The sequence below is a fragment of the Halichoerus grypus genome, chromosome 5 (genome assembly GCF_964656455.1).
Source record: "Halichoerus grypus chromosome 5, mHalGry1.hap1.1, whole genome shotgun sequence".
Taxonomy (NCBI): domain Eukaryota; kingdom Metazoa; phylum Chordata; class Mammalia; order Carnivora; family Phocidae; genus Halichoerus; species Halichoerus grypus.
In genome coordinates this window covers 62,897,857-62,923,383 of record NC_135716.1, presented here as the reverse complement: position 1 = coordinate 62,923,383, position 25,527 = coordinate 62,897,857, and the positions used below count along the sequence as shown (strand labels likewise).

At 38.0% G+C, this 25,527-nt stretch overlaps 1 protein-coding gene across 8 annotated transcripts in view; it reads left to right on the top strand.

Annotated features, from left to right (window-relative positions):
- The window catches only part of PREX2 (phosphatidylinositol-3,4,5-trisphosphate dependent Rac exchange factor 2), a 283,867-nt gene that overhangs the window by 167,338 nt on the left and 91,002 nt on the right, over window positions 1–25,527 (top strand). For 7 of the 8 annotated variants that reach the window (XR_004908454.2, XM_078072312.1, XM_036064630.2 and 4 more), the window contains 8 exons: window positions 1,596–1,815; window positions 2,363–2,570; window positions 9,402–9,581; window positions 12,396–12,490; window positions 13,243–13,325; window positions 14,289–14,379; window positions 15,044–15,172; window positions 22,036–22,077. Coding sequence is in view for 7 of the 8 variants with exons in the window: in XM_078072312.1 (XP_077928438.1) it covers window positions 1,596–1,815; window positions 2,363–2,570; window positions 9,402–9,581; window positions 12,396–12,490; window positions 13,243–13,325; window positions 14,289–14,379; window positions 15,044–15,172; window positions 22,036–22,077 (1,048 nt within the window). In the remaining variant the exon portion in view is untranslated. Of the gene's footprint in view, window positions 1–1,595; window positions 1,816–2,362; window positions 2,571–9,401; window positions 9,582–12,395; window positions 12,491–13,242; window positions 13,326–14,288; window positions 14,380–15,043; window positions 15,173–22,035; window positions 22,078–25,527 lie in introns of those variants that run through there. The other variant, XM_078072315.1, reaches the window with a different exon arrangement.

Here is a 25,527-nt window from a genome sequence, read left to right as displayed (position 1 = left end):
CCTGGAAAAGTTACACAGTAACCAGTGTTAGTCTTTTTTTTTTAAAAGATTTTATTTATTTATTTTATTATTTATTTGACAGAGAGAGACACAGCGAGAGAGGGAACACAAGCAGGGGGAGTGGGAGAGGGAGAAGCAGGCTTCCCGCAGAACAGGGAGCCTGATGCGGGGCTCGATCCCAGGACCCTGGGATCATGACCTGAGCCAAAGACAGACGCTTAACGACTGAGCCACCCAGGCGCCCACCAGTGTTAGTCTTAATTTTTAATCTTTCAGTGCCCAAATTACTACTCTACTAGTAGAATAAATAAATAGGATCTGCTTATAGTTTTCAAGCAAGAAGAGAGCACAGAGATCATTTCATCCATATTCCTTATTTTACTAAGAATGGTAAAAAGACAGTGACTTGCCGGGCATCACATAAGTTATAACTAAACTAAATGTAACTAAAACACACGTAGCTGGTGGCTCTCAGTCCTTTGTTTTTGAAACTACAATCTAGTTCAACTCTATGAGATGGCTGTTTATGGTGCACAAGACAGACATAGGTATTACTCTCACGGAATTTACCATCCACTGAGAGATAAAAAAAATTATTCATAATTATAAGGAGGGTTACAATGTGCTATAATCTAGCACATAGCCAAGGAAATTGAACCTAGATGAAGGCTTACGGTAGGCATGATGATGATTTCATAGGAGTTGAAAATGCAAAGGAGTAAGTGTGGCAATGAGGGAAGAAGAACATTCTAGGCACACCAAACAGCCCATACGAAGACCTAGAATGAGTGGATGGTATGTGAAAGGACCTGAGTGAAGGCGAGAAGGAGCCCGAGGGGCAAGGGGAAGAGAGCTTAAGATAATAACCTAGGTGCAGATCAGACTTTGGGTGGCCATACAGACCATGGCACGGATTAGCTGGATTTGGACTGTAAGGTTCTAAGTAGTAGAGTGGCCATTCTTGGAAGTTGTGCAAATCCCTTGAGTATCAGTTTATTTCCAATGGCATAAAAGCAGAGTCCACACCTGTCTTCACGCTGATCCTGACCCAAATGCTCAGCAGTGATTTGCAGGAGGCATGGGAGGTACAGTTGGTTCTGCCTGTTGTCCTGCCCTCTGGGTCAGCAGCACCATTGCCTTGCTGTCTAACCTGTTCACAGACTCATGTTTGGACTGGCTTTCTGACAGTGTTTGGAATAGTCCCCTCTTGACCTGGCAGCTACCCACTTCTGCCACTTTGCCTCACTTGAAATGTTGCGATCCTATCTCAGTATCCGAGGATGCCGATTTGACTCTCAGCTGCTAGCAGCCTGTGGATTTGAGTCCCAGTAATGGTATTGGTCACTTAAATTTATGTCTTTTAGCATCTAACCTGTAATCAGAGTTTCAAAAGAATTGTAAGCATTTGCTGCCTATATTGCTTTTCTTTATTAAGAATGTGTGGCTTTTAAGATAATGACTGAATTTCTAACAACTTATAATTTAGTTCACTTGCTCCAGTTGACATGATTTAATTTTTTAACATTTTGCTATGGGTAGTGGACGTGATGAACACTGTGTGTTCAGCTGCTCTTTATTTCTTCTTTAATTTACAGTTTTCACGTGTACTGAAGAATAGAGCCTGGCCCACCTTTAAACAGGCCAAATCTAAAATCTCCCCACTACACAGCAGTGATTTCTGCCCTACCAACTGCCATGTCAACATAATGGAAGTTTCCTATCCCAAAACATCAACCTCCCTGGGGAGTGCATTTGGTGTTCAGCTGGATAGTAGGAAGCACAATTCTCATGATAAAGAAAATAAATCTGAGCAAGGTATGTTAGCTTTCAAAACTTTCTCAAATCACAAAAAGTTATTTAGGCAATTATTAACTATGCCAGCGTCCCTGAAATAGAATCAATTCCTGGTGTGTAAACAAGTCTGAATTTTAGAAAGACAGGGTTCCTCTCTATACTCATTTGGATAATTATACATAAATGTTTATAGAATCAAAAAGGAGTTATGCATTTTTATTATTTTTCCTCCAAGAAGAACGATTGTTCTTGCTTTCCTCACATGTATGACAGGCACAGCTTATCCTGCTGTGAAAACCACTAGTCTGAAATGGCCCTATCACTATGAGAAAACTACAGGGGGAGCAGCTTCTGGGATGCGCGGTGCCATTCCACACCAGCACAGTAGAGCATGGGATTGAAGGGTATTTTAATCACAACTCCCATAAGCTTTAATTCCTGAATTAAATTCAGCATTGGATTGGCATTTTATTTTATGTAAGCCTGAGTGTCTAGAATGAATTGCACTAGATCATTATTGTAAGTTAAAGGCCATAAATATTATTCTGGAATGATTTTAACTCCTCAGGGAAACTGAGCCCTATGGTGTACATTCAACACACAATCACGACCATGGCGGCCCCTTCAGGTCTGTCTCTGGGACAGCAGGATGGGCATGGGCTCCGGTACTTGTTAAAAGAAGAAGACCTAGAAACTCAAGATATTTATCAGAAACTATTGGGCAAACTTCAGACTGCACTGAAAGAGGTGGAGATGTGTGTTTGTCAAATTGATGAGTAAGTATTTTATTTACTGTACTTCTAAATGTGTCTAATAAAATAGCTATAGAAAATGTGACTTTTGAACATCCATCAGTTTCTCTTTCGTTTTTAGAAATGTAAGATTGTGTGTGTGTGAATCATATAGATCCTCTTTATTCTAACACCTTAAGAGTGATATAACATGGCAACTATATACATGTATATTTTAAGGAAGCACTTAATACCAGGGAAGAGAGTGACAAAATTCTGCCTTATAGAAAACACTAAGTCTCAATGTGAAAATATTAAACTGAAAAATACGATTGAAAGAGTACCAACTAGGTATACAGATTTCCTGGTATCCTTGATAGGGCAGAACACAGTATTTAATGCACATCAGTAGATGTGTATGAAAAATATAAAATATAGCAAATCTTTAACATATTTGTTAAATGAGTAAATGCAAAATTATGTTTCGCTAGGACCAATGACCAATGAATGACCCTTTTTTTTTTTTTTTCTTCTGATTGAATTAATGGTTTACTAAGCTATAATAACCCAAATAGCTGTGCCGGTCATTTGGAAATTTTTATCAAGAACGGAGAAGAGGAGGAAGTTAATTAAAACTTTTCCAAAGAGGTTGACTCTGATTCTTATTTAAAAATTTGATGGTTGGACAATTGCCTCAACTCTGTGGGATGATTTGCCACATCATGGTGTGTGATTCTGTGTCACACTAGTCAAGGCAACTCTGTACAAAGAACAAGGGCTTTGGGACAGCTTGGTCTCTCATGTATTAAACAGGATGAAGAATAATAACAAATTACAAGTTTGTGGTGAAAATTATAAAAATTAATACAAAAAATAGTGCAGTGCCTAACATTATGCTTGCTCATCATTTAAGGGGTTGAAATTGGTGAATATATCTGAAGTTGATAGAATTCGAAAATGGCATAGACACCAATATCCTCTTTTTATCGTGCTCTCTTTATGAAGTTAGACATTTAGATTGCTGTCGGATGTGTATTGTTTAATTCCCACACATACATCATCCCATACTTCCCTGGATAATTCAGTTTTGACGTAAAATATTTAGAACTTATTCTAATCCTTTTTGGTAATTGGACATTATGCTAATAAAATCTTAATTGACATGATCTCTCTTTTTTAAATGTTTTCTTATTTTTTTAATCTTATTTATTTATTTGAGGGAGAGAGAGACCACGAGCATGAGTGGGGAGGAGGGGCAGAGGGAGAAGTAGGCTCCCTGCTCAGCAGGGAGCCCGATGCGGGGCTCGATCCCAGGACCCTGAGATCATGACCTGAGCCGAAGGCAGACCCTTAACCGACTGAGCCACCCAAGCACCCTGACATGATCTCTTATTTTACACATCTTTAAAATTTAGAGATCAAAATCACCATATTAGATGCATCATATTTCTAAGGTTATCTTTAGATAGTTACTATTTACTATGCTAATTTGTTCTGACATTTTTATGAGTTAATTTAGACTTGAAATTCTGTTTTCCTGTGTCTAATACGCTAGTTTTAAAAAAATTGTTTACTACATCGGTATATTATATTGTGACTGCCCATTTACAGATGAATTAAATAGTTTGGGGCTGCTAAGAGAACAGGGGGCTATTTTTTAAGCAATTGTGTGATACTTTGGATTTTTTGAGAACGACCTTGTGACACATAAGTTAATATCTTAGGGCATTATATTTTGTTTCATTTAATAAATGGAATTTTATTATATGATATGTTCTATTTTAGAAACCAGTTTTTTTTTTCTCCCTAAAGTATTTAGGATGTGTACAGAGTAAGAATCTTTATTAATAAGGCAATAAATAGTGGCACTGAATCATGTATCCTAGCCCTCAGAGGGATTTTAGGAGAACATCTGGACCAATCCCACACTGCCAGTCAGGCCAAGAGTTATTATTCCTGCTTTTCAGATGAGTCCTTTACCAATGGCAGGATTATTGATGTGCCTGAGCAGATACTACCTCGGAGACCAGGCCTCTAATGCATTGACTACTCAGCACTTCCTGGCAGTTGTCCAGACTTTGGCTGTCTTCGTTAATTTATTGATTTTTTTTTTTTTAAGTTTAGCTGATGTAGATATATTTTCAAGAAAACAGAGCCAAAGGGCTCCCTTTACTTGGCTTAAAATGCTTTATATTTAAAGCACTCATTTAGGGGAGTTAAGCTATTTTTATTAACCAAAACTACTTAAAATAATTACCTATTTTTACTTAAGATTTTCCCACTTTGTTATTCTAAAAGCCTTTCCCCCACTGTGCATGTTTATTAGGAAAATGACATGAAATGAGCAAGTGATTTGAGAAACTTCCTTGGTCTTCTCTGTGTGTACCATATAATTTAATTCTAAATGTAAATATGTTCCACATAATTCAATGTGCAATATAATCCCTTTAAAACAGTGCAGTCGTCCAAGTGCCCGGATTCCCTATTGCCCCGTTCAGAGATACTGCAGTGCAGTCGAGCTTGACAAATTATTTGAAAAGCTAGTTACTAAACAATTTTCTCACCATGTAGTAATTATTCTTGGTCGGACATAGATGCCTCTGCAGAGCCGAGAAGCAGATCTCGGACACTCTGCCAAGTTTTAAGAGAAATTGCCTCACAACATCTCATTGCTGGCCTTTCTAGAAATCCTTCGTTCCTGGGAAAGGGCCTGGTCCTGAGCTTGTCTGCTTACCCTGCCACTTGGGAACACTTCTCCCAGAAATAAAATTTCCTTCAACACATAGACATTCCACTAAATGCTTCTACTTCCTTCAGATCCAAAGATGGGACTAGAGACACATTTGTTGTCTATTAACATGAAATAAGGTGATGTTATAAATTTATTCAACATTCTATAGTTCCTGTCTCATTGAAGCTAAATACTTTTGTCCTTCAATGGGCTGTTTTCTGGGTAATGACACTTAGGTACTAGACAGAAGTAAAGGGCAAAATAATTTGTGGATAATCCAAAACCATTGACGGGACTTCAGAATACAGCGTTTGTGTATTCTCTCAGGGAGGAGACAAATAAAGAGTCGTGGGGGCTGGTGAAGATAAGAAAGCTGAGAACAGACCTGCCTTTTATAGGTGCCAGATGCCCCGGACTGAGTGATGAACAAACCGCACCGTGGGACACTTAGTGAGCTGGGCTTACGGGTAGGAATAGTGGGGTTGTCGGTGGAATTATCTTTGAGGTTTTCCCAAGCATTTTGCTGGTAAAAAAAATGAAAAGAGGACCCAGCTTCATAAGCACTAACATGTATCATAGGGGTTTATGTGCCAGGCAAGTTTTATCAGTACATGCACTGCTTGATTTCATTCCTACCGTCCCTCTGTGATGCGGGTTATGAAACACAAGGACATAGCACATTAAATCTCAAACTTAAAATTTGTTTCCAAAACTGAATTCTAGATTTCGTTTTACAGAAAGCTACTCTGACTCCTCCCCCATGAAGGTGTTCCCTCTTTTCAGGAAAGTATCCCCCATCTCTTCAGTTCTGCAAGCCAGAGTCTGGGTATTACCTTTAATTCTTCTCTTTCCTGCCCCTTCACCTCCAGTACCTTATCAAGTTCGGTCAAGTATACCTCAGAATGTATACCTCAGAATGTATCCGCTCCATCACCATTGTCCCCTCACTAGTGCCCACTGTAGGAGTTGCCACGTATGCCCTCCTAATGCATTCTACAGACAGCAGATGCCAGAGGGATCTGTAAAGGTAAATCATGCTAGTTCCCTGCTTAAAACCATTTCATGGCATTGGGATACTGCATTATTGTGGCCTGTGTAGCCCTACACAGTCTGCCCCTGTCATCTTCTTTAGTCTCATGTCTCTGAGCTCCAGCTGCACTAGTTTTTTCTGATCCTGGAATGTGTCAAACCTCTGCATGGTCAGTGCTGCTCCCGAGGTCTGCGGCTAGCCTTTTAGGCACTCTGGGTCAGGCTAATGCTGATTTGTAGAGAGGCTCCGCCTACTTCCCCAGGATAAGGTAGATACTCCTATATCCCAGTCTCATATGGCATCCTTCTAGGTATCCTACTCTCTGTACAGCTGGTTTTTGTTTTATGTTAACAAAACCCTAAAGCCTCACAGACTTTAAACAACAGGCTTTCTCTCTTGCTCGCTCTCCATGCCCATCTGGGTCATAGGGTTTCTGCTCCACGCTGACCTCACTCAGAGTTCAGGCTGACAGAGCCCCATGAGCTGGAATGTCTCTTGTCCCATCAGCGAGAGGGAATGAGGTAGGCTGCACCTTTGCTTAAAGGCTTGCACCTAGAAGGGACTCAGGTCACCTCCACTTACGTCATACTGATGAAAACAAGTTTCATGGTCATTCTTACCCTCATGGGGTAGGGGAGGCCACCCAGCTATGTGCCCAGGAGAAGTGGGATGTGGTAGATAGCACTAATGACTTCCTCCCTCCAGAGTGTATAAATGATAGGCAGGGAGGGGATGTTCTGCATCATTTGTAAAGTATATGTATATAAGTGTGTGTCTCATTCACCCCATCTCCAAAATGAGGATCCTCACCATAATAATAGTCCTACCTACTTCATAAGGAGGTTTTAGGTTTGAATGAATTCAGTCCTTAGCATGGTGACTGGCATAAGAGCTCAACAAATGTTAGGTGTGATGAAAATGATAAAGATGGTGATATTTAAGTCTCAGTTTAATAGAAGAACACACAGGTGGATGCAGGATACTATGTACAAAAATCTTTATTCGTCAGGGGTATGAGAAGGAGATTGAGCCGCTCAGGATTTTAATTGAGAATTAACGGACCTAGAGTAGGTAGCTCAATATTTTATATGAGCAAAAGTGAAGGAAAGCTCTTTCTGTATGCACACATATATAAAGCTAAATTTATGCATTATTATTACTTTTAAGAATCTGGAAATGTTATGCAAAAGCATGGTGTCAGAAACACTGCTTTTCTATCATTTGTTTGTAAGCCTAACACTTGTTCCCACGGGGTCAGTGCAAGCATGATTGCAGCTGCTTAAAATGAAAAGCAGTGAATTATATTATGTGAATATAATTCATGTGACTTTGAAAAAAAAATGAGGATGCTCAGTCCCATGACTTCTAATTTAAAAGATACATAAAGCACAGAGTACTCCTTGCAAAATGAGAACTCCTGCATCTCCTTCCTCTTTGGTATTCAGAGTTCATCTTTCTGTGCAGTGTAGAGCTTGGGTAATTAGAGTTAATCTAATGTTTTAAGCTTTTGGGTGGACGGAGTAAATAAATACACATCTGTCTTCCAAGACATAAAAGTATCTGTGCAAATAGAAAAACTGTTTAAAAAATAATTTATAGCTTCACAGGGCCTTGAGCAATGTAACACAGCCCCCTGATTTTCACTGGTACCTAAAAGCTATAAAATGCCAAAATATTATTCAAATGTTATCTCACAGTGAGACCTTCCCTGACTACACTATTTGAAGTCACAGCTCCATCTCCCTCCCCTTCTTTATTTTCCTTTTTAACATTTGTCGCCATGTGATATACTATACAATTTACTTGTTTATTGTTTGTTTCCTCCCAGTAGAACCTAAGCTCCAAGAGGACAGGGGCTTTTGTTTGTTTTGTAAACTGCTGTATGCACAACACCAAAACAGTGCATGGTACAATAGATGTGTCTAATGAACTAATTAGTGAAATCTCTTAACATAATATTTACTCAGTGCACAGCATTGGGTTTGACTTGATGGGCTGTATGTGGAGGTATAGGACATTCTCATAGTCTTGAAATAAACATGACATTGCTGTGGAAAAATGAGCGTGAAGATACGTACATAAGTGCTGTGGACTAGAACAGAATGTCGCCCGTACTTGGTAAATGAGAAGGTGATTGTTGGCTGGAGAGGCCATGCAAGAGCCGTTTGTTAAGATACGGTTTAATTCATTTTGCAAGTTTTACAGCAATTTGTTTGATAGCAAAGACTGATTCCACATTTGCATAATTTTGAGTTAGTACTAACAAACTCTTTACAGCCCAACATTCAAATCTGGAGTGATGGAATCCCTGCTGCCCAAAGTCCACATAAGGGTGACACCAATTCAGAACTGAAGATTGTGTTTTAGCCTTGAGCCCAAATGGAAGAACTTTACATTTGGGCAGATTCGCGACATGCCATCGTGACTAGATTGTGGATGATATGGGGGTAGCCCCTGCTGCCTCCTGTCCTCACATTGTATGTGACTCTCTTTAATGTCTTATGGTCGTGATGGCCAGAACACCTGCTTGTATGAGGAGTGAGAAAGGATTGACCACATGATATTCTTCCTGTCAAATAGAGACAGCTTGGGAGAAACCCAAGGTGGGGGTAGATGGGTAGATGGGTTTTTAATATCTGAGGGTAAGCCAGTGAGGATATGTAAGCACGTTTAGTGTTTAATATTTGGGTAGCACTTTAAAGTTGTCTAGGTATTTTTAGATGGTAGTGATAATGGCTAGGGGAGAGAGGTGACACCCTTTATGTACTGGAGTATATTCTCATTTCATTGTCACAGAATCATATGGGCTAGCTATTCTCCATAGATGCCAAAGAGAATTATAGTGTTGTTGTGATAACAAAACTAGTAAGTGGTGGAACCAGGTTTCAAGCACAGTTTTCTAGGCTAAATTGTGTGCTGTTTCTGTTACTTGTTCTGACAGGAAAAAGTGAACTTCATGTGACTGTTTTTAAATACAATCAAAGATTAATTTTATGTGAAACAGAAACACTCTAGAAATATTTCTAAGCCTATCATATTCAACAAGTAAGGTACTTACCTGTGGCAGCCAGTTTGAAAATGTGCACTTATTTTCTTTTTTAATATCACATTGCAGCCTTATGTCTTCTATAACATATTCTCCTAAATTAGAACGTAAGACATCAGAGTGCATAGTACCACCAGACAGTGACAACGAGAAGGGAGAAAGAAATAGCAAACGAGTCTGTTTTAATATGGCAGGAGACGAACAGGAAGATTCAGGTCATGACACCATCAGCAACAGAGACTCTTACAGGTAATTCATTAATTCCTTAAACTCATCTCATCAACACAGTCAAATGTGATTCCTTATTTTCCACAGAGGTCTTGAAAAAAACATTTCGATTATCATTTTTGTTTATTGCCCTCACAAAATAACCGCCGGCTATTACCAACCCCAGACAAAGCATAGTGTGGTCCTGTAGAATCTTTCAAATTATTCTTTTTTCATAATCTGAGTAATTTGGAAAAAGCATTTTTTTCTCCATCTCTGTGGACCTAATTTGGGGGACTTGTTCTGTTACAGATTATGTAACATGTATAGCAGATAAGCAAATTGAGCCTATATTAACATTTTTTTCAGATATCTGTTTCTGATTATTGGACTGTCGGGTGGTGAATAGGAGTTCTTTTTGTTGTGTTTCTACCCTTTTTTTCTTACATTCTGTGTTCTAAGGGAATTGGACTAATTTTTCCTGCTCACCTCCATGACCAGCTTTGTGTCTTTTTTTCTTCTCTTGCACACATTCTAAAGATTTTTTTTTTATTATTCATTTGAGAGAGAGTGAGCGAGCGAGAGCAGGAGCAGTGGGGAGGGTCAGAGGGAGAGGGAGAAGCAGACTCCCCACTGAGCAAGGTGCCAGAAGCGGGGCTCGATCCTGGGACCCCGGTATCACGACCTGAGCCAAAGGCAGACGCTTAACCTGCTGAGCCACCCAGGTGCCCCTCTCTTGCACACTTTCTGTACAATCTTGGTAGGATTGCTGTAACAAAGTACCAAGGACTGGGTGGCTTAAACAGCAGACATTTATTTATTTGTTATCTGACAGTTCTGGGGCAGAAGTCCATGATGAAGGTGTCAGCAGGGCTGTTTTTTTCTGAGGTCTGTGCAGGAAGAATCAGGTCTAGGCCTCTCTCCTTGGTTGTAGATGACTATCTTCTCCTTAATGACTTCATTTTAACTTGATTATGTCTGTAAAAACCCTCACTCCAAACAAGGTTGTATTCCTGGGTCCTGAGTGTCAGACTTCAACCTCTGGATTTTAGGGGGAGATGCAATCAACCTGTAACACCTTCTCTCCAAAGTCTTGTCATCTGCCTACCATCATCCTTCCAACGATGGCGGCTCCAGTGAACTTCCTTACGTGAAAGTGCTAGTTCTCCTTTGAATCCTCGTGTCACCTGACACCTCATTGAGAACTGTTGTCACCGGCCATATGTGCTGCGTGTGTGGCTTCAGCATCTCCTGTCTTATTTACTTTAAAGACCATTTATTAGAGAGAGAGAGAGAGAGAGAGCACATGAGCGGGAGGAGCAGAGGGAGAGGGAATCTCTAGCAGACTTCCTGCTGAGGCTCGATCCCACGACCCTAAGATCATGACCTGAGCTGAAACCAAGAGTCTGATGATCAACCGACCGTGCCACCTGGGCGCCTCCTGTCTTACTTACTTTAATCAAAGACAGAACCTCTCTTATTCACTGTTATTTATTATACAGTGTTTTACAATGAAAAACCATTAAGCAATTACTATTAAAGTTATTCTCTGCAGAGATGTTTAGCACAAACTAATAGCTAACATTAAAAACATTTTTACCAGACACATGGGGAAGCAGGATGATCTCACATAATTCCCGGCACAGCCCTGTGTGGCACATGCTGATATTAACTCCATTTTACATGTGAAGAAGCTGAGGCCACAGGAGTTCCATAATCAGGTGGTCTGACTCACGGTTTCTCTCTTAACCACTGTACTATCCCAATTTCTGCATGAAAAGGATTTTAACAAATATGTGAGTTAATTATTCCTAGAGATTTAATAGTATATAACACAGATTAACCACCTTTACCATTTCATTTACTTTTAGCTTCAAAGGATACCAGTAGACTGTTTAATAGGAACCTGTGGTTTTTCTCCAATGGGAAATTACAGATCTAAAAATACTTTCTTACCTCAATTTCTAGTTATCAGATAATTAAAATTACCCTCCGAGTCTCCCTCTAGGTTAAACTAGAGATTTTAAATGTAAATTTAGAGTTAAATAAGTCCTTTTTACTGATTCTGAGAGGGGGAAAAAGTATTTTGTCTCTTGTACTCTTTCTGAAATCTATAATTTGTCCATATTCACATACAAACCTTTTACACATTCTTTCCTTTGACATTGACCATTATCAAGCACTTACCAGGTGTGGTGGCCAGTGCTGAGTTCTGAGGGGGAGACAGGGTGCCGGTCCCCTCCGGGGAAGCTCAGACTGCAGCTGATGAGTTATAACTGAAAGCTACCAGAAAGATTTGAAAGGCAGAGATCATGAAACAGGACCTTGTCTCCATTAGCACATTAACTACAGACATGCCGCCTCAAATAGATAATGACGAATTTTTTTTTAAAGATTTTACTTTTTTATTTGACAGAGAGGTAGAGAGAGAGAGCACAAGCAGGGGGAGAGAGAGAAGGTTCCCCACCAAGGAGGGAGCCCGATGCGGGACTCGATCCCAGGACCCTGGGATCACTACCTGAGCCAAAGGCAGTCGATTAACCAACTGAGCCACCCAGGTGCCCCGATAATGACGAATTTTAAGTGTGGTTTGACTCCTAGTTTTCTACCTTCAGATTAAAAAAAAAAAATCATTCAGGATCAGCCTACATGGCTTCAGAGATTTTGAAATACGATTGAATTTAAATTTTTCTAAAGTGTAAGATAAAATGTGAGTCGAACCAGATTTATCTTTCTCGTCATTTTCTCTAAGACCTATTAGTAAGTCTAACTGTGGCATGACACGTGTATCTGATAAGACCTGGCAGGGCAACGACAAATGCACGCCCAAAGTGACGTGTGCCTCCTTCTTCCCAGCGACTGCAACAGCAACAGGAATTCCATCGCCTCCTTCACCAGCATCTGCAGCAGCCAGTGCAGCTCCTACTTTCACAGCGATGAAATGGACTCAGGTGCGTTTGCTGAGGCGTGCGTCCTTTCTGCTCCCTGTCCTCTGGGGGATACCTCTCAGGGATTACACTGTGTGATTCGACCTGCGTTTTCACCTCGTATCAGTCATCCTTGGCAGCCACATGTGCTGGATGAAGTCAACGTCCCAATCCCCTTGTGAACAGAGTGAATTAAAAAGAGACGAGAGAAACAAATGAAGTCTGATCTTAGTATCTATTTTAGGAGTTTTCATGGTACTACAAGGAGGCTAGGTACACAGGAAACAGGTTGTACTAAAACATGAGGGGTTGTTGACTGTGTGAGGAGGCGGGTCAGGCTTTGAACCTGAGGACTTCTGAGACAGTAGGTGCACGGGGAGCCGAATGATGAGGAAAACACTGACTGATAGAAAGATCTTACAGATATCTGGGGTGTGTTAAGAACAAAGACTTCGCATCCGATTAGGACACATCTTCATTTTGAAATATGCAGTTTATTTCAACTATTTAACAGTTAGAAAACTGCACTATTTGAAAAAAATCATTGACATAAGATATATATTGTTTTTTCCTGTGAGGCACTCTGCTCCCACCTCTATTTCAAAGAGCAATCATCTGATATCCTAATTGCTATTAAGTCCTTTGGAATTCTTTATCTGATCATGAGAACATGATGGAATAAGAGTGCGTGTTTAATTATTATTTTTTAGTTTTATTTATATTAAAATATTTTAGCATGTTAAACAAAGATGGATGATTTATTTTTTTATATCTAGGTGATGAGCTCCCCCTCAGCGTTCGCATTTCTCATGATAAACAGGACAAGATACATAGCTGCCTGGAGCATCTTTTCAGCCAGGTATGATTGGGACAATTATGGGTCTTTTTTTTTTTTTCCACAGATCAAACTGTCAGGAATCCCTTTTTCAGACATAGTAAAAAGAACTTAGAGTAAGAATGGAAAGGCCTCAGTCTGTCCCTCCATCCCCTTCACCTCAATTTCCACAATTTAAAAGGCAATAAATATTCTTTAGCCAACGAACCCAAAGGATTGTTGTGACTGTCAAATATTTTATGGTTCTTGGAAGAAGTACAGTTATAAAAACAGAAGTTATTCTTTTTATTATTTGTTTCTTTGTAGGTTTTCAGAATTCTTTATGACACTTCTTGCTTAACTTTATTCCTAATTTCAAGAAGCTCAAGATTCTCTTGGTGTTTGTGTTGGTGTTTTGCATTTTTTATTTTTTTTATTTTATTTATTTATTTTTAAAGATTTTATTTATTTGCAAGAGAGAGAATGAGAGACAGAGCATGAGAGGGAGGAGGGTCAGAGGGAGAAGCAGACTCCCTGCTGAGCAGGGAGCCCAATGCGGGACTCGATCCCGGGACTCCAGGATCATGACCTGAGCCGGAGGCAGTCGCCTAACCAACTGAGCCACCCAGGCGCCCGGTGTTTTGCATTTTTTTAAAAAAATTATATCCATAACCAAAATTCCTAGTGTAAAAGCTTTTACTGCTTTGAAAAGGATTATGATGACTTTTAGGGTTTTTAAAAATAACTCTAGAAATCTTCTCTTATAAAATGAATATATTGAGTATATTTATATCTTATATTAATATATGATGGGATAGTAAGAAATATTGCAAGTGTTAGTGAGTTTATTCCAATATTTTATTTAAAGATAGATTTTGCAAGCATCATGAGATTGCAAAAATAATTGTGGTTTTAAGACAAAAATATTTCACAAGATTTGCTCTTGGAAATGTATATTACTTATTGTGAGAAGTATGTAACTTTCAGAAATCTCTGCTGTTATGGTAGGTGGATTCTATTACCAACCTCCTAAAAGGGCAAGCTGTTGTAAGGGCCTTTGAGCAAACCAAGTACCTCACACCAGGTCAAGGATTACAAGGTAAGATTTAAAAAATCACTGTTATAAGCAATCGGGAAACAAAGGTGGGAAATAATACAGTCATGAAGTAAAAGCATAGTGTAAGAGGAAAATGGCTGCTCATGTTTCATAATTTCCTTTATATTAATTCTATTTTGATCATTTTTGAATATATATAAAAAGTCAGTATAGGATCTTTTAAATTTCTTTGCAAGTTTACAATGTGCAATGCCTGTAGGGACTAGAATAAATAGGAATGAGTTAATTGAAGAGATATAAGTGTGGCATATGTGTGAAGTGTTTCAGCTTTTGCTGAAACCAGCGTAATGCCTACTTGGTTGTAGCCCATTGGTTGGGGGAAGGGGTCTCGGGAATGTGCTTTGGCAAACAGAACAGCCAAACAGAACAACATCTAGAGCTGCCACTTTCTGACATCTAGTTTTGGATGTTGAAAATAGAGTTTTTATCTAAATTTGCTCCTTTTTTTAAATGTTTGTAAGAAAATAATAAGGTTAGTCTTTCTTTTTTAGATTTAACCGATTTTCTCCTGTAATATAACTAGAGAAAGTACCACCATGCTAATAACCCAGGACATCAGGAATGAAAGAGGATTCTGAAGCTCACAGATTTGTTAACTGTTTGGTAAATGGTTGAAACTTACAAGAGATTTTCTGTATTTATTTAGAATTTCAGCAGGAAATGGAACCAAAGCTGAGTTGTCCAAAAAGGTTAAGGCTTCACATCAAGCAAGACCCTTGGAATCTTCCCAGCAGTGTCCGGAATCTTGCTCAGAACATCAGAAAATTTGTTGAAGGTCAGGACGAAAAGCAAAGAATATTGCATAGTATCAGCAATAATCATTTAAAACCAAAAGTTTGGTAATGCCCTGATTACTTTTTGCAGTGTTTCATATTATGAGGAAAATCAAAGAACTGGAAAGGGTGAGGGAGGAAGGAAGCAAAAGAAAGAATAGGATTTTAGAGCCTTATGTTCCAAGGATCTAAATGATGTACCCTGTATCATGAAGAATATTCTCAGTGAATAAAATAAGGGCTCATACTTGGGAGGACGTGGAATGTGGAGAGTTTCATATTTTATAAAATGAAACAATATCAGCAAAATTTCTAAAGGAGTCCCGAAAGTCATGAAGCTAAGTTTTATGGGAAGCCTAAAAAATTAATTGTGAATCTGTGAGAATCAAAATAATAGGATAGCTTATATCATTGGTTTATAAGTTTCGTATTTGTCTAAGTTTATTGTTATTAACTATCATGACATTGTTTACTCAACATCCTCTAATTGATACAATCTGCAGCTGGAGATACAACATTTCAGGACAATTCTAGTGCATCTGATCACATGTTGTTTAGGGTCAGGGTACTAAGTAGAAAATTCTGAGAGTTTCCAAAACAGATATGGTGGAAAAGATGAAATGAGAAATTTGTTTAATGTTTTAAAATGCCTAATTCAGTGATTTTCTTCCCAGCATTAGACCAGTGGCCGGCGAAGTCTGGAGATATTTTTCGGTTGTGACAATTGTGGGGCTGCCACTGGCATCGAGTGTGTAGAGGCCAGGGATGCTGCGTAATGTTCTGCAGTGTACAGGACAGTCCCTCACAACAAAGAATTATTTGGCCCAAAATGTCAATAGTGCTAGGGTTAAGAAACCTCCACAATAAATAAGTATATGCCTGCATTTAAATTTTTATTCCTCAGCCATTTGTATGTCAGTTGCATGTGGTAAGTAGTACTCAGCAGAATTACAGCATGCCCCCAGTCACTGCCATCTTTTTTAAGGTAAATTAGAGAGAGTTGTATACTTTGCCGTCAAAAGACAGCTCTTAAATCTGATAGAGTCTGAGCCTGTGACATAACTCTTTTGGGCCTCAGTTTCTTCATTTACCAAATGACAGAGATGTGTATATGTTCTGTGATTACTAAGTCTTCTGCCTCGAAATATACTCAAATATAACAGCTTAGATACTTATTAGGGATCAGTAGAGGAAAGGTTTGTACAGATATGGAAAACTCCAAATAAATCATGGCAATTCTATTGTGTGTTTTTGACAGCTGGATTTCTTGGCTACATTTTTATTTTATAGCTAAATATAATGGTTACTTGTGATAGATTATAACATCATATTTAATGAAAAGTCTGAATTTAGAACCTCCCAAAGTAATGAATAAGAAAAATGATAAATACATTTTATAAAGACTGCTTGGTTTAAGGAATTTAAACATATATTTTACTGAGTAAAAAGTTTTTGTTTTTTTCTTTTTGTAGAATAAGTGCCAGTATCATAACACTCCTAGGAATTATAATTCGTGAATCTAAATGCACTTGTTCTCTCTACCCCTGAAACTAATCATACACTATGTGTTAACTAACTTGAATTTAAATAAAATCTTTAAAAATATATAAATGCATTTGTTCTCATCATCTTTGAGGGGTTTTTTTACATTATAATTGTTTTCAGAGTAAATGCAATATCAGTTAAGAACAGAGAAATCTTGAAACCTTTTCTTGTTTTGTTTTTTGAGGAGCTTTATCTTTAAGATATAAACTTTTTCTAATGCGGGATAAAAAGCTTAATTTTTTTTTAGAGAAACTTTTTTATCTTTTTATTTTATTTTATTATGTTATGTTAATCACCATACTTACATCATTAGTTTTTGATGTAGTGTTCCATGATTCATTGTTTGCGTATAACACCCAGTGCTCCATTCAATGTGTGCCCTTTTTAATAAGCTTAATTTTTAATGGTATTTGTTTTAAAAATCTTACATTTTCATCTTAAGTCCCACTTTTATACCCTCAATACCTCACTCAAATCACAAGAAGCAGCTGTAGGAATGAGAACTATTTACAGATATTGCTTGGTGTATGTTGTGAACATGGATGCCACTCTTGGTCAGGGGTGCCCAACAGCTGGCTGAGTGTGGTTGGGTATGCTGAGTGTCTTCCAGTAAATGGTGTGGGGAGGGCTCTTTGCAGAATTTAAGTTACAAACCTGGTTGCAAGTTTTAGTGAGATGCAATTATTCTTTGCATAAGTGCTGTGATTGTCACTATGTTAAGTGAGTCTTTAAAAAATGATTAATCACTAGTTCAACCCGATGGACTGTCAAGGAAGAGGTCATGCTGTCATTTCCTGGTCATCCGTGTGTTGTCTGGTCCTATTATACAGGATGGAAGCAGCAGCATTGAGATCCTTGTAATCAACTGCTTGTTGTATTAGAAGTAACCTCACCAATTCATTATGAATTTATTCTATTCAACTTAAAGTAATTTTCATTCTATTTCCCAATTGTCTTTATATAGGGAATTATTTAATGAAGGGTTAGGTCTTGGCTAGCAATTCAACATAATGTCACCTTGCCAGAATTTCGTGGTTTATATATGTAGCTGGGATAACCCCATTCTCATGTTTCTGTAGGGGAGGAAAAAAGTAGTGTCTTTTTTTCCTTCTACCCTTCTAGGTTCTTTGGCTGGGCTCTATAAATTAGTCAGACTAAAGACAAATTAACAAGGGAAACACATAAATTTATTTAATATGTTTTACATGATACAGGAGCCTTTGTAAGGAAATGAAGACCAGAAGAAATGGTTAAACCTGAGTGCTTTTATACTAGAGTATAAGCTTTTATACTAGAGTATAAGTATAAGCTAAGAGTAGAAAGCTTTGGAAAAATGTGATAGGATGAAAGGGTATGTGCTAAGGGTAGTAAACTAGAGAAACTTAGCAAAGCCTGTTCCTCTCAGTGTCCCTCTATCATTGGAAATAAGGAAGCTCCTTTCCTCTGGGATTGGGAGGGCACTTCTCACAAAAGGGTTTTATGACCAGTTTCAGGGGAGTTGGGGGAGGTCAGAGAGTCCTCCATACACCTGCTGTTTATCAGATTCCTTCAGCTTAAAATTTTCAGTATGCCAAATTGCCATATTTGAAGGTAGCATGTTCTGAACCTCATCATTCGTTCATCTCTGAGTTCAAAATATCCTATCAAATATATACCAAATGGTATCAAAATATAATAATTCTAGGATCTTTATATAGGAAGCACTGTTACAGTGCCATTCCTAAGCTACATCACACTGTGTCATTCATGTGTTCATATCATAGCTTGCCAAACTGAGGGTAAAGGAGAGCAGAAAACACAGTGCGCTGAATGGGGGATAGATTCATTTTGTCGTGTCACTAAACACTAAGACGATGCCTGCCTCCTGCTTCATCACTACACTAAATTATGGTCTCAAATTATCAGCCAACTGAAGATGTTTTTACTTGATTAGCACACTGTGATACTGTGTTTTATATAAGAAATATATATTTGGTCTTTGTCCCCTTTCCTGGCACAGACTTCCTGAAACTCTTGGAATTTCTTATGATGAGAACTATAAAGGTATCTTTTGTTATGCCAGTGAGGTGACTTTTGGAAAACTTCTCAGAATGGGTGCTGGTTGCCAAGGAAGCCAACCATGTGATTAGAGGGTTGGAACTTTCAGTCCCACCCCCAACTTCTGGGAGTGGAGAGGGGTTGGAGATTGAGTTCAGACACCAATGACCAATGATTTAATCAGTCATGCCCATGTAATGAAGCCTCCATAAGATCCCAAAAGGATGAGGTTCAGAGAGCTTCCACGTTGGTTCTAGAAGAGTGGTGCATGTAGAGAGCATGGAAGTGCACCATTTCCCCATGCATTACCCAGTGCCTCTTCCACCTGGCTCCTGAGCTATATCCTTTTACCATAAATGGATGATTTAGTAGGTAAAATGTTTCTCAGAGTTCTGTGAGCCACTGTAGCAAATTAATCAAATGTAAGAGAGAGTCACTGAAACCTCCAATCTGTAGCCAATTAGTCAGAAGCATAGGTGACTTGTAGTTGGCACCTGAAGTGTGTGTGTGGTGGGGGGCAGTCTTATGGAACTGAGCCCTTACCCTGTGAGATCTGATGCTATCTCCAGGTAGATAATGCCAGAATTGAGTTGAATTATAGGATACCCAGATAGTGTTAGACAATTGCTTGGTGGTGTGGGGAAAAAAACACACATTGGAACTGGTGATAGAATTGGACCCACCATCACCTTAAATTCAAATGTTTATTAGTAAACACATTTTCAATTCTTGCCCCCTACAAAAGTTGTACTCTTTCAAAATCTCCCATTGTTTCAGCAACTTATATTTTTTTTTCGTTTTTTCCCTCTGCCTTGGTCCCAAATACCCTAAAGAACGTCTTCCTTTTTTTTTTTTTTCTTTTAAATCAAAAGTCTCCAGTTTTCCCCTTTTTCTTCTTACTTACCTCAGTAATTGGAACAGCTTTCTGGATAATCCCCCATCTCTGTCTTTTCTGATTTATATGTTACTATATACTATATTCAACTTCCTAAAATATTATGTTCATTTTAGTACCCTGCCCCAGAACCATAGTGATTTTTGTTAGATAAGTCTAAACTCATCAATCTGATGTTGGATGCTGTTTTTCAATGAGGCTTTCTAATTGTATCCCAATCTCAGTCTCTAAATGATATAATAAAATCTTTTCTATGCTAGATTGTTGGATATTTGGTATTCATTCTTTACTATATTCTCTTGCTAGCACTCTTTCCCACTCTTAGGATATATACCTACTCCCTTGACGTTGTAACTTTAAAAAATGTTTAAAAACATTTTCAAGACTCAGAATTCTATACCAACTTTTTAGGTGGATTCAGATTATAATAATAACAGTGCTTCACAGATACACAGCATGTTAAATAATTTTCCAAGGCTTTTAATATATATCCCCATTTATTTTTCCTACACAGGCCTATAAAATAGATAAGATAGGTGTTATCATCACTTATGAATGAGCACCTTGAAACTCAAAGTATGGTTGACCATTGAACAGCATAAAGGTTAGGGGCACTGACTCCCTGCATAGTCAAAAACCTGTGTATAGTTTTTGACTCCCCCAAAACCTCACTACCAAGCTCACTGCTGACCAGAGCCTTACTGATAACATAAACAATCAGTTAATACATATTTTGTATATTATATGTATCCTATATTGTATTCTTTCAATAAAGGAAGCTAGAGAAAAGAAAATGTTAAGAAAATCATGAAGAAAAGAAAAATACATTTACAGGACTATACTGTGTTTATAGAAAAAATTCCACATATGAGTGGACCCATGTAGTTCAAACCTGTGTTGTTCAAGGGTCAACTATGGTTTAGCCATTTTCTGAAGACCACAAAGCTAGTACAGGAGTACCCCATTATCCACTGTTTTGCTTTCCTTGGTTTCAGTTACTCTTAGTCAACAACAGTCCAGAAGGAGATGATCCTCTTTCTGACTTATTGTCAGAAGGTCAATAGTAGCCTAACTCCTTGTCACAATGCCTACATCATTCCCGTCACTTCATCTCATCACACAGGCATTTTATCATTTCACATCATCACAAGAAGGATGAGTATGGTACAATAAGATATTTTGAGAGAGACCACATTCACGTAACTTTTAATACAGTATATTATTATAATTATTCTATTTTATTATTAGTTCTTGTTGTTAATCTCTTACTGTCCCTAATTTGTAAATTAAACTTTGTCATAGGTATACGTATGTACAGGAAAAACCGTAGTATATATAGGGTTTGGTACTATCCATGGTTTCAGGCATCCACTGGGGGTCTTGGAACGTCCCACATAGATAAAGGGGGATGACTGTAGCAGATGGGTCTTGTGACTCTTCGTCCAGGGTACTTTCCTGCCTCTGAAATTCTCTTGTTCTTGTGTTCTCACTTATAAAATGTAATGTCCTCTCAAGTATCTCCTATATTTCTTATCAGGTAATTTTGTCACTCTGACTCTATTGTGAACCTGTTTGGATTAGGATGCAACTTAATCTTTTTTATTTCCCATAATCTTGGACACATAGAGAAGCTCTGTATGTTTTTATATTTACTTATTGCTAGTAAACTATTTACCTATTAGAAGTAAAGCAATGAGTATGAAGTTAATACACATCATTTAGCAAACATTTGTGATTGCTCTTGTTTGGAGATAGGTTGGGAAGAAGAGTATTTGGAACTATTTAGTATTGTTCTGCCCTTTAGGGCAGTTCTTGACTTATAGATTGGAAAGGAAGTCTAGAGAGAGAGATTATATATGTATAATATATACCTTGTGTATATTACATATATATACGTATACACATATACACATGCTATATAATCTCTAAGTATAATCTGTATAATTACATATAATTTATAATTCTAATATATAATGAACAATATGATATGTATAATTATATATAAAGATTATAAAATGCATATATAATCTTTAAAAGTTTAAGTAACTAAGAAAAAATACTGTTTGAGAGCTTATTGATCAAGACCCTAATACCTATAGGAGTTTAGAGAACACCATGCAAACTACAGCAGTTAAGGATGACTTAACAGAGGTAGCAGGATTTGAATGGTGTTTCACAGGCTAATTCAATTGAGAACTGTAAGAAATTTTAGCATCTTGAGCAATGGATAGAATTTATATACACAGATAGGAAGAATAGCATGTCAAGTAAACGGGATTTTTATTATCTAATATAGTAAGATTGTGCTAATTTTTACACAGTTAAAATGTGGTGCTAGTGACAGAAGAAGACTGAACAACTAAGTGTTAATGTTTTCTTTTTCTGCAGAGGTAAAGTGTAGGATACTCCTGGCTCTTCTTGAATATTCAGGTAATATTTTTCATTATTTTTACTATTTGAAATTATTGTGGTCCATGACCTTAGAAATCTCATGATACCAATGCAATGCCTTCAACAAATTAGATGGAAATACAGTCCCTACTTTCTCTAAAATCTTGCAAAGATTTAAGAAAATACTTAGTTTTAATAAAAACATAAAAACATGCTCATCTTCAATTATAGGTACAAACATGGAAATGTATATAAGTATATAGAATATAATTATAAAGGAGAAAGGAAGCAGGTTTGGGTAAAGTTAATTGTGCAAATGGGATTTATTGTGGAACTATGTCTAACTTTTGTTTATGAACAAGGATGTAGGTGGGCTCAGATTCAAGGGGTGGAAAAGCAGACCTGTACTTTGGAAGCAGGAGTCTTTTACAATCTACCACACCTGGAAAATTTAAATTATAAGTGAATGAATGAGTCAAGTTAATCAGAGGGCTTCTTTTTGTTTGTTGGCCGGTTTTTGCTTTAATTGAACACATAGTTGTCTTGCTTTTTTGACTGAGTAATAATAATAACAAAAATATCTTATTTTTTTAGTTTTACTAATAACCACACAGTTGATAGACCTCATATTTATGGATTTCCTTGGGTCCTCACAGTCACTCTATGAGAATATTATTATCTTTCTACAGGTTTAAAAGTGAATAAATTAACATTCAGGCTGATTAATAATATTAACTAGAAATGGTATTCATTCAACACATATTTTTGAGCATCTGGAAGATTAGATGCTTGATTGAGTAAATGCATAAGTAGTAGGTGGCAGATGAAATTCAAACTTAGTTATGGCAATTCCAGAAGTGGTCCTGGAATGCATTGCTGTATTAATTAATATTCAGGTGGCTATTCTTATAGATCCTTATTTTGATTTCAATTTTATTTTTCTATTCCTGTGGTAAGTCCCTTTTTCCTACTTTATTTACTCACTTTTTTTCCCTCGTTTACATAGGATGGCACCAGAATGTAGCCAAATTACTCTATATTGTTGGCTGCAGAATTATGCTCACCACTTGAAAAGGGTAGATTGTGTCTGCTAAATATTATTTTTAACTCACCTCTATTCCTATCCTTCTCTCTCTCTAATCTCTCTTTTATCTCTCTGTTGTTATTTTTTTATTATTATTTTCTTTTCCCTACAGTCGCAGAATAATGACTGGGATTACTTGTGTGTCTATTATTCTTTTTAGACCAGCTATGGAATTTGAGCTTTTTAAACCACGGAGAGTAAATAAAGTGTTACTATTTTAAAACATGTTTGTAGAAGGTGAGTTTAAGTAGGTGCTCAAATACTGGAATGAAACGGAAGCCTTTGATAAGTAAAACATCCATTTCTTTTGAGTGTATTCCCACTACAAGAGAATTCTTACTCTGCAAAAACAATAAACAATAAACAAACTGTCACCAAAAAACAGCTCCCTGCTTTTCTTCTTTTGCTAGAAGCTGGAAGCAGTTGTTGTTGATCCTGCTGTAGTTCTTATTGATAAAAATGAGGAATGAGAATAGTTTTGGGGAAGGATGGACACTCGTGAATTTCGAACAGCTGTATAATTAAAAGAGACTTGTCAGTTTTTCTTGGGAGTTTGCTTATATTGGTGTCTTTATTCATCGTATGGCTCCTTCCCTGGTCAGCAATAGAACTGAAACCCCACTCAGTGCCAGGCACCCTGCTAGATGCTGGAGAAAAGAAAAATCACAATAACAATACTGTGCAATTTCACTTTGCTAACTAAGCCATTTATCTTTATATCTCATTTATCTTTATTGCAGATCTAAGTAGAAATAACCCATAATATATAAAGGAATCTGATACCTAGGATTATATGGTTTAAAATGAGTGGAATGGGTAGATGAAAGCAGATTATATGTCTCTAGGTCCATGAGCACCATTCACATTATATGCTACTTCCTCTGTCCTTGATGTGCTGATGGTCTCTTGGGGAACCCAAGCATGTAAACAAACTCCCACACTGCTGAGTGATGAGCCATCTAGTATAAGGATGTCCCCTGGACCGTGATGGCAGAGCAGGAACTCCATAATACCTACGGAAGGAGAAAGGAAATTTCTCAAGGGTAGATAATATTTCAGTAGTTCAATGGGTTCCAGTAGTTCAAGGAGTTGACTCTTAAGGACGATTTATTTTATTTTTTTTATTATGTTCAGTTAGCCACTGTATAGTACATTATTAGTTTTTGATGTAATATTCAATGATTCATTAGTTGCGTGTAACACCCAGTGCTCATCACAACATGTGCCCTCCTTAATACATCACCCTATTACTACATCCCCCCACCCCCTCCCCTCTGAAACCCTTAGTTTGTTTCCCAGGGTCCATAGTCTCTCATGGTTCGTCTCCCTCTCTGATTTCTCCCTCTTCAAAACCCTTAGTTTGTTTCCCAGGGTCCGTAGTCTCTCATGGTTCGTCTCCCTCTCTGATTTCTCCCCCTTCAAAACCCTTAGTTTGTTTCCCAGGGTCCGTAGTCTCTCATGGTTCGTCTCCCTCTCTGATTTCTCCCCCTTCAAAACCCTTAGTTTGTTTCCCAGGGTCCGTAGTCTCTCATGGTTCGTCTCCCTCTCTGATTTCTCCCCCTTCAGATTTCCCTCCCTTTCCCTATGGTCCTCTGTGCTATTGCTTATGTTCCACATATGAGAGAAACCACATGATAATTGTCTTTCTCTGCTTGACTTACTTCACTTAGCATAATCCCCAAAACAGATAAAGGGCTGATATCTAAGATCTATAAAGAACTTCTCAAACTCAACACTCAAAAAAGAAATAACCCAGTCAAAAAATGGGCAGACGACATGAACAGACATTTCTCCAAAGAAGACATACAAATGGCTAACAGACACATGAAAAAATGTTCAACATCACTAGCCGTCAGGGAAATACAAATCAAAACCACAATGAGATACCACCTTACCCCAGTTAGAATGGCAAAAATTGACAAAACAGGAAACAACAAATGCTGGCGAGGATGTGGAGAAAGGGGAACCCTCTTATACTGTGGGAATGCAAGCTGGTACAGCCACTCTGGAAAACAGTATGGAGGTTCCTCAAGATGTTAAAAATAGAGCTACCCTACGACCCAGCAATTGCACTACTAGGTATTTACCCCAAAGATACAGATGTAGTGAAAAGAAGGGGCACCCCAATGTTCATAGCAGCAATGTCCATGATAGCCAAACTGTGGAAGGACAATTTAGTTTGCTGGTGGAGAGGGTGGGAAAGTGCCCACAGCCAGAAGGCCCATGGACAAAGTTGTGAGCTATAAGAGCATTTATAAGGGCATTTAGCATTTGAGGAACCTGAGCAGTGGTGTGTGGCTCAAAGAGAAGAGTTCTATACAGCCAGGGTTCTGGCTACTTTCAGATATATTGTTTTGTTATATTCTCATAACAAGCCTGGGAAGATTGTTGCTGGTGTAGAGGAT